The 9,394-nt window shown below is 42.2% G+C and overlaps 2 protein-coding genes across 2 annotated transcripts; one reads left to right on the forward strand and one right to left on the reverse strand.

The window, feature by feature from the left end:
- The first annotated feature begins 331 nt into the window (after positions 1–331).
- On the forward strand, positions 332–2,337 carry dctn5 (dynactin 5). Its single transcript, XM_088437072.1, has 6 exons — positions 332–490; positions 643–711; positions 780–898; positions 1,109–1,220; positions 1,541–1,643; positions 1,719–2,337. Exons 1-6 carry the CDS (start codon positions 443–445, stop codon positions 1,814–1,816), a joined length of 549 nt encoding a protein of 182 aa, XP_088293198.1. The 5' UTR covers positions 332–442; the 3' UTR covers positions 1,817–2,337.
- Positions 2,338–3,665: 1,328 nt separating this feature from the next.
- On the reverse strand, positions 3,666–9,284 carry hapstr1a (HUWE1 associated protein modifying stress responses a). Its single transcript, XM_088436478.1, has 5 exons — positions 8,800–9,284; positions 7,728–7,808; positions 7,017–7,084; positions 6,728–6,938; positions 3,666–5,921 (listed from the first exon to the last, which is right to left on the reverse strand). The coding sequence occupies exons 1-5, from the start codon at positions 8,993–8,995 to the stop codon at positions 5,602–5,604; spliced, it is 876 nt and encodes a 291-aa protein (XP_088292604.1). The 5' UTR covers positions 8,996–9,284; the 3' UTR covers positions 3,666–5,601.
- Positions 9,285–9,394: the final 110 nt, after the last annotated feature.

The following is a 9,394-nucleotide window of genomic DNA, read 5'->3' on the forward strand; positions in this document are numbered from 1 at the left end:
TTACCCAAACTTAGGTATTTGTGTCCGTAAATCAAAATTTAAAATTGAAATACATAAAGAAAAATATGCGAGAGGACTAAAAATACAATAATTATTCAAGTATTTGATCACAGTAAATCCAGGCAAAACTAATCAAACTCCAAATCCACAGGGTTGGTTAAAATAATAATGATAATGAAGTACATTCATAATCAGTTTAAAACCACATACAAGATTAACAAAAAAAATTACGTTGAAAATAAGACGCATTCTAGAATGTTCATTTCTGGTGTATGATGAAGAAGATGAAAATAAACAACAATCGGTAACTCTTCCACTTTACTTGTTTTGCCTGGCCACCCATCCAGTCCGACCAGCAGTCCGAAAAGCGGAGCTAATCAAAACAAATGCTTTACATTTTCATGTTACTTATTATTCCATAGAAAGATCCTCATTCACAACCATGGAGTTGTCTGAAATTTTGTACAACAAAGCAGAGTATATTGAGACGGTAATGTATCCTTTCTGGGCGTTGTTAGCGAATATGCTTTGTAGCTAACTAGCCGGACGGGGCGTTGTACGACAAGGCATCATTGATTGTGCTAACTTGAGCGAGAATCGCACGTCTCTCCATATTAATATGATATTTCTTGTTCATTTCAGGCGTCTGGCAACAAGGTTAGCCGGCAATCGGTGCTCTGTGGGAGTCAAAACATCGTACTTAATGGCAAAGTAAGTTCGAGTACACGATTTTAAAATATGTGGTATGAATCATGATTTTTTTTCTCCTCCTTCTCCAGGCCATCGTTATGAATGACTGTATAATCAGAGGGGACCTAGCAAATGTCAGGGTGGGCAGACATTGTGTGGTCAAAAGCAGAAGTGTCATTCGTCCACCTTTCAAGAAGTTCAGCAAGGGGTAACGTGTTTTTATTCTCGTGGCAAAGCTTCTCAACATTTGGATTTAGTCTTATCTAGTCAACATGAGAGTTGATGGATCTTCTCTGGTCTAGTCACTGTCAGAATGCATAGCACAAATATTCCTAACTTGTATTAAATTAAGAAGTAGGGTCGTGGCTTGGCATAAAGAGGAAAATGCATTGCATTGAAGTCTCTTCCTCCCTGACAGAGTGGCCTTTTTCCCTCTGCATATTGGCGACCATGTGTTCATCGAGGAGGACTGTGTGGTGAACGCAGCCCAGATCGGATCTTACGTCCACATCGGCAAGAACTGCGTCATAGTAAGTGCACACATGCGCAAATATACGACAGAGGCTTTCTTGCTCTCGTCTGTCACATGCTAGTCATGATGAGACCGGAGGTTATGCTTTATTTTTGGTTGCTGTGGAATCACTGCACAACAAGGAATTCTTTGAATAAATTCATGTTTGTGTTAAAAAAAATGAAAGTTAGTCAGTAGACCCTAATTTTCAGATTAAATATTATTTAATTAAATAGTATATTACATTACTGCACTTCATTCAAATATAGACAAGAAGTTATGAACATTTGGTTTATTTGTAGCCTTCTTTTTTTTTTTTTTTTTTCATGTTGTCATCAGGGTCGTCGCTGTGTGCTGAAAGACTGTTGCAAGATTTTAGACAACACTGTTCTTCCTCCGGAGACAGTGGTACCACCGTTTACCGTCTTTTCCGGATGTCCAGGTCTCATACGCACACGCATACTTTCTTTTCTTCTGTTCCTTCTGAATATATTTTTAAACTCGTTTCGCCTATCAGGTTTGTTTTCAGGGGAGCTTCCAGAGTGCACACAGGACCTTATGATTGACGTCACGAAGAGCTACTACCAGAAGTTTCTTCCCCTTAGCCAGATATAAGGTCCATGTACTTATAAAATCCACCTTATCGCATTCTGTTTTGGAGAAAGAGAAGGAAGGAGAAGGCATCTTTTGAAGGATCTGATCGCTTTCAGCCTGTCGGTGTGGAAGTCAGATCAGAAGAAGACAAATCTTGGACCAGAATTATCTTGTAAGATAGTTTAGATTTCAGCATTGTGTATTATTTCCAGTTATTGGGTTTCATCATTACACTGGGCTATTATTGCCTCTGTAACAGACGGCATCCGAAACAATGCCAGAAATCTGAAAATGATTTGGTATGATCTTATTCCAAGAGAAATTGAATGATACCCAATGATATCATGATGATAAATGATGCACCCGGTTTCTTGCCCAAATTAAGCTCTAGCTCAGCTGAAACCCCAATAAGAATATGCGCCACAGAAAATTGATGCATTTTGATGTCGACCCTGTAGTTGCTTATGCTTAAAGCACTGTTCAATTCTTTGTTGATTGCCTTGTAAATTGTGATATAAAAACGAGTCCTATTTAAAACCACAGTGACTAAAAGAGCTCTATATCCATTTAACTTTGGGGAGAGATTTGTCTCCAAATTATTTACACCCCCCATTTACACGGGTTCTTTCGATAGATAGCAGTGTAGGCAGTCACTCTGGCAACGTAAGATGGCTGCCCTTCTGGACTAATTTTTTCGTATTGAGGCAGCACAGCGAACAAAGAAGAACAATGTCCTCATGTTGAGCCAAAACAAGGTCGAGGGAAAACAATGTTTTGGGGCGAGTTAAAAAAAAGATTTTTACGTAATTTGGAGGCCGGTTGAAATACAGGAAATGTCTTTTGTATGATTTACTTTGCTCTTTTTTTTAAGTTACATTGAAGTAACTATTTTCACAAAACAGATAGCTTCCCAGGCCACCGGGTGACGCCGTTGTACAAAAAGCACTGCCCAATAAAGCAGCAGAAGAAGAAAGGTTTTTCTATGATTGGTAGATGGCTTTCCCCAGTCTAGTGGGTTTTTTAAAGTCAGAAAAACACCGAACCACCGCAAATATCTCCTCGTACTTTTCGTTGAAATTTCACCCATTTCATTTTGACTGCGAAATGAACCTAAATGCTACCAGCCCAGATCAGCACAGCAAAAGAATTTTGAGGTAAGATTAAAGTTTATTATCAAGGAAAGTCGAGTGTGTGAGACTTTATATACTGCACTGTAGCAAGCTATTATGGTGGACTGTTATATTCGAAACACGAATTTCTAGATATTCTTGTTTATATGCGGTGTTTGTAAGTAACGCTTATTTAGCAGCAAAGTGTGCACCAGGCCTACTAAATGCGATCATACGTAGCTACACAATAAATATACATTTGAGATACGTAGACGACACCGTACATCTTATAAAATTATTGGCTTTACATAAATATTTTCGGGAAGATGATGTAGTATATATAAGGATACAAAATGCCACATTGATGCCGCCCGTGGACGTTTTTCCAGTTAAGAGTTTGAATTGGATTTGATACATGAACTTGTACTTAATTATTTTTAGATCTCAAGTCAATACTTCTACCTGAAAAACGAACGTGAATAGTATGAATACTTTTGACACCTTTGTGTGGAGGACTCAATTGTCAACTATGGGAGAAAAAAAACCTTACAAGTTTTATTGTGGGGACATCTAGTGGACGAAAGTAGAGCTGCCGGCTACTCAAATATTTCATCCATGTTTTTAATAAAACCGATCGACTCATGTGCCCGTTTGTGTTCCCTTTTCTGTAAATACGTGTCATTTATAAACATAAAAGAAATGTTTATACAAAACCCACTTTCCAGTCTATAAAAAAAAATAATTCAATGAATAATTCCAGCCAATTTGCAACTTAATTTTTATTTCAGCTTTACAATATGAACCACATATATCATACCAACAATTAAATGTTAAGTATATAGATTAGCCATTTATTACCTTTTTTGACAATTATGTATGAAGAAAGAGCTGATAATAGTGTTGGCTTCAAAGACGTGGCTCAAGTCTGCCTGTGTAGAAAGTGACAAAAAAAAACAAAAAACAATTGGGATTAAATTCCAAATGTTTGTTTTAAATTGGAGCGCATGTCTACACATGTATGTCACACAATGTTCCCTTCAACAGATGTGACGTGCAACAACCATCATGTTGCTTTTCAGTCAAAAGTGCTGCAGATGCGAGTGTTAAATCACAGAGCAGAGTTAAAGCATGAGGAAAAAGAAAGCTAAGCAAAATGATTTTAAATAACAGAACAGGCTGCCAACAAATCCTCCTCTCAGCATTTTGTGTCACAATCAAGAAGGGGTGAGGAACCAATGACACTCAGCGGTGGATCTGGCCCGTCATGCAATTTGAAATCAAGACCCTTGAACTGCATTAAAACTCGAAATTGTTTAACTAACAAATGTTCGAAAAACAGAATTAACATTTGTTTCGATGAATTTTTTACAATTTTAACAAGGCCTTTTGAGGAAAGACAAATAGGCTCCTCACCGCTGGTTAAGGGACTACTTCCAGAAACTTTTACTTTTAGGGAAAGTTCCTATTGAAGAAAAAAAAAATCCTTCCTATGATAAACAATGTTGCTTTTTTTGTACATTAAAAAAAATGCCCTCAACAGTGACACTTTAAACATCTGATCGGAGGCTCTGTAGTCAAATGAATTTCCACTTTTCAGTGTTTTTGCAACAAAAAATGACAAAATACCATCCAGCAATCATGCAGGAATATGAGAGCCAAAGTAAAATATGTTTGAAGTTTCAACAAAGCCACATGCACTTCAAGACGAGAGCTACCGACGTCAAGTGTAAATGCCTTCAACATTGCAGAACATGACTGGAAATAAAACTGTCGCTAATTTTTTTTTAGGGGGTTCTTTTCAAAATCGGGAGTATTCAAAAGGAAAACGGGCCGGGCCGGGCCGAGCGTGTGACACGGGAGTCCCTGAAAGCCATCGTCTTGAATACTGCATGTTAATGAACTCAAAACAAACAATGGGGATGGCTTGTCTGCTGAGAAACTTTTACGACTCGTTTGTGACATATTCCTTTTATTCTTACAGCACCTGGGTTCTCGCGTCAACTTCAGTCTTTTGCGGAACCAAAACAGACGAGGACTAGAGAACTACACGTGACGGCGAGCGTTCGCCGGCGTCCTCGTGACGTTACAACTGCAATCCAATGGAAGAGCCGATTTTGTTTGCATGAAACCGTAAGTGCAAAAAAAGCCTTATTGCAACTCATCGGAAAAGTCACACAATCACATTAATTATATATATATATTTTAGAATAAGACTGCGAAAACGAGGGTGAGAGCACGTATTCCGACAATCCTCTCAATTAACCTCAGAAAATACCAGAATAACAACAATAACAAAAAAAAAAGGCATGAAAGTTAAATTTGGCTATTACTGTTGTGAACAGTGAAAAGAATGGTTAACACTGGCGGTAAAAGAAGAAAAAGTGGTTGAAGGATTGGAAGGGCAGGATTGGATATAAGAGTGTAACAGAAAGAAGTGTTTGACGTCCTCAAGTGACACCTCACTTCCTTATTAAGGTGGTGGGTGGGGGAGGGGTAAGGGCACAAATGTGTCAAAAATCAAGTGGCTTCAGCACAGTGCGTCTTCACCCACCACGGGGCAACTGCCTGGGTCCCTCCAACACGCTGGAACGGGCGCGCGCACGCACGCACGCACGCTCTAATTTGACAAGAGGAAGGAAGGGAGACGGCCAGATCGGCCATCTTAACCCGAAGCCTCGCGGCGTCTTCGGGGCCAGTTCAAATCATCCTGTTGCGTTTGTGAGTGGGCGAGTCTGTGATGACGTCACTGCACTGGGTGGAGTTTCGTTTCCTGGCCGCGCCGCCGCCTCCGCCCGACGCGGAGCCGGAAGAGTCCAGGTGCAGCGCCATCTCCTCGGAGATGAAAGTGTTCAGGTCCACGTCCAGCAGGCCGTTGCGTCGCCCGCGGCACAGCGGCCCTGAACCTGAAGAGGCCCCTCCGCCGGCGCCGCCTCCGTTACTGCTGCTCCCGCTTACATGCGTGGGAGACCCCGGGGGGCCTGAGCGCACGCTGATGCTCGCCATGGCGCCGCTCAGACCTGGACGCCAAACAGCATGGGCGTTAGTGGCTGGCAACCGGTTGGTTTTGATTGGTAAAGCTTTGTCCGATCATCTCGGTGACCAGAAAAATGTAGCGGATTTATTGGTTCAGACACACGTGTCCTTAAGCATTTACGGGATTACGTCCCAAGGGGTTAAGACAAAGACATACCCTTTATCCCCCATGTGTACAAAGAAGGTTAAAATTTTAAAAAAAAACTGCGATTGCCATCTAATTATTTTCAAACAGGCACCTTGTTGAGTCAAGTCTGAAAGCAACCAATCATATTTTGTTCGGTTTGAACCTGTCCTTTGTAAGCAAAAAAAAAAAAAAGCGCTCATTTCCAGGTAAAAAGAGTAGTATCCGTATTTGAAACCTTGATTTTCCAACACCACAGTAAACAGTCAACCCAGTTAACTGCAAATAAAGCTATTTAAATAGACATATTGCTCTATCTTGTGATCGGACCTATAATATTTTTCTTTCTTTTTTTTCCCCAATGCGGGGAGCACTTTATCTTTTAGATTTGGAGCAATACAAACTTGTGTGACAGTGAAAACGTCAACAGTGTGTCCATGACATTAACATAGAGACTAAAGCCACAAGTCCAAAACAACAACATCTCCACCCTTTAAAAGCAGAACTTGGGAGGACTTCTAACCCCAGAGGAGGGGCCTCCCCAGTCACGACTGGCCCACACTTGAGCTCACCTTATCTCGCAACTACATACGGACAGACATTTTCTCTCACGTATACACTTGTGTATACATGTGATGAGAGGACTCGCGTTTGACGCTTGCTTACCGTGCAGAGCAATGGCCTCCCTGAACGGTTGGAGGTCAGCCTCTACAGACGAGCCGGTCTCGGCCGGCGAGTTAGCCCGGCTGGGGGCCACCATGGCCAGCCTTGTGTTGGCCCTGCTACTCCTGTGTGGGGGTGCTTTGCCACACAGGAAGCTGATAAGATCCTCCCTGCGGATGGTTCTCCGGCGCTTTTTTACCCAGGCCAACATGTCCTGTAAGGAATATACGCAGGTTTTTTTTTTTTTTTTGCTACATTGGAGACAACTTGGTCTTGACATAACGTGGCTAACCTTATTACGTCGCTGGTGTCCTATCTGGATGCCCCGGTCGAAGCTCCTCTGATGGGCCTCGACGCTCTCTACGAGTACAAACAAATACAAATTACTGGGAAAAAAAAAAAATTGTCATACATTAAGAAATGCTTTAGTTCAAAGAAAACCCACTTAAACCATGCTTCCAGATACTCCCAATACAATAAGACAACAAGAGTCCAGAGAAATCTCATTCTTATGGAGCCACACAGCATTAGTTTAGCTGTAGCTGGTGAATTCTTAACATTGAAACAGAAGAGTATAGGACAATAACATTGTTATTATCCATACAATGTACAAAAAGGTCATCAAGCCACAGGGTGTTTTCAAACAAAACTGTGAAAACTTGATTTAGGGCACACAATTATTGGACATAGCCGTTTGGTGACTGGATGGACGAGCATACAAGTAAATCGACTTTCTGTGAAGTGTTTGTCTGCATTGTGCTGTTTTCATGTTACATATTAACTTCTTAGATTCGTAAAACTGTTCATGTGAAAATGTTACCTATATCATTGCATGTTAGGTAAAATGAGATGCACCGTTTCCAGCATCCTACAAGATTGTTTGACCTCAGATATTCCATGCCATGTAAGGGTGTAACCAGGTGGACAATTAAAGGTAGCCGTCTTAACATTTCGCCATATTTCCAAGTCAAAAGCGGAACGATGGAAGAAGCGCAGATGGTACCTTTGTACAGATTGGTGACTGCCGTAGCAGCGTTCTGAAATGGCACCCACAATGACAGGCCCTGTTGATGACATACTCGATCTGTGGGAGAGATTGGGGGGGTCGTTTGGTTTATTCAGATATGACAAGACCAGTCCAAACAGAAGCTAAGCACCCAAAAGGCGCAGCAGGTCGAGATGAGGCCATTTTATCTTGGGTGTACAAAGTCACTCGCACCAAAATAAACAGTTAGCGAGCTTGGCAGCAAAGAAAGGAGTCACACACCAGCTGAAGTGTCCTCTCAGCAGTAAAGTTGCAAAGCAATGTCAAACATATGTCGGTGGACACAACACGCTCTAAAAATATGGACATCGATCGCAGCCGCGAACAGACAGTCGTGGCCGGCCCAAGACAAGCCAAATTTCAAACAGGCAACTAATAATATTCACGCCATTTTGTGATTGGAAGGCTGGCTAAAGCTACACGTTGTCTCGATGAGTGTCCACTCAGCAGCTGACCGAGTGTCTCAGTGCGAGCATGTGTTGTGCCGATTAACTTTTGTCGTCATTCTGCGAGACGTGGAATAAATCGGCGAGTAAAACAGATGGGAACATTGACAGTTTCAACAAACTGTCATCTGGGAATGTCGCGTAGATACGATTGTTGTTACCATCGCCATTTTGTAACTAGCTTGGCTCACGACGGGTTAGCAAAACGGCCCAACATCGAGTCAACAAATGAGTATATTGACACACTACAGTATCTCCGGTCTTTGTTATTATTATTTTTGAAGCAGACGCTGTTTTATATGTACCAAGAAGCTACGCGGGGCGCTTTCAGTCTCCTAACTTATGGGCGTCAATCAAGTTCATAGTTTATCTTAACCATCTGACACAAGTTAACGTAAATCGTGCACTGGTCGGTTGTGCAAGTTGTTCTGTACAAACGACTTCATCGGAGTTCGATCAATGTGTCAAAATGTCAGGATCGCTGAGCTAAGTTGCTAATCAACAAGCTAAAGGGTCGCCTGACGGTGTGGCAACACTGTCATCGATGCTAACAAGCAGGCACACAAGAAAGCGGCGGCTTCAACCTTTGTATAACTGTGCCACGGCGGTGGCAGAGTTCTGAAAAAGATGCCATAGTTTATCCTGGTCGTTGTCGGCCTCCTCCTCGCTCGGCTCTCTCTGCTCCGCCTCGGCCAAACACTGCCGCTCCCATTTTGAGAACCAGTGCTCCGGTCCGTGTTCCTGGATCTCCGAGTCGCCGTCTTCCTTCTTCTCCTCCATGAAGACAGGAAAACTTGGAGAAATCTTACTTTTAAGGCGTTTACGGTGCCTATGTGGGTTGGATGTCGAAGTGGGTGAGAGTCTGCGAGAAGAATTTAGGCTTTTTTTATGACTTCGTACTTGCTTTTGCGCTAAGGTAGCTCGACCATTTCCGAAGCTATGCTTAGCCGACTATTTTCTGAGTTGCCGACGTCAGGGATATATACAATCGTAAGCTACCTTGTTGTTCGCTTCGTCCCGCCCCGTAGTCGTAAACTTGACTGCGATTGGCCAAATGGAACACGAGGGGCGGGGTTTAGCTGCGGAGTCACAAGTCCATTGCGTTTCCGACTTGCCCTTCACTGTGTTGCCACAAAAGAACCTCCGTGAAATTTCCCCATTTCGAAAGCTTGCAAGAGA

This window comes from Hippichthys cyanospilos, chromosome 16 (assembly GCF_059441005.1).
Source record: "Hippichthys cyanospilos isolate Australia breed blue-spotted pipefish chromosome 16, RoL_Hcya_1.0, whole genome shotgun sequence".
In the NCBI taxonomy this organism is placed as follows: Eukaryota; Metazoa; Chordata; class Actinopteri; order Syngnathiformes; family Syngnathidae; genus Hippichthys; species Hippichthys cyanospilos.

Excerpts from the sequence above, each read along its gene's own strand:
- hapstr1a (XM_088436478.1), bottom strand. The coding sequence starts at position 8,995 with ATGGAGGAGAAGAAGGAAGACGGCGACTCGGAGATCCAGGAACACGGA. Across the intron at positions 7,085-7,727 it reads AGTCACCAATCTGTACAAAG|AGAGCGTCGAGGCCCATCAG; the intron begins GTACCATCTGCG and ends TTGTACTCGTAG. Across the intron at positions 5,922-6,727 it reads GGAGGCCATTGCTCTGCACG|GTCTGAGCGGCGCCATGGCG; the intron begins GTAAGCAAGCGT and ends TTTGGCGTCCAG.
- dctn5 (XM_088437072.1), top strand. The coding sequence starts at position 443 with ATGGAGTTGTCTGAAATTTTGTACAACAAAGCAGAGTATATTGAGACG. Across the intron at positions 491-642 it reads AAGCAGAGTATATTGAGACG|GCGTCTGGCAACAAGGTTAG; the intron begins GTAATGTATCCT and ends TGTTCATTTCAG. Across the intron at positions 899-1,108 it reads TTCAAGAAGTTCAGCAAGGG|AGTGGCCTTTTTCCCTCTGC; the intron begins GTAACGTGTTTT and ends CCTCCCTGACAG.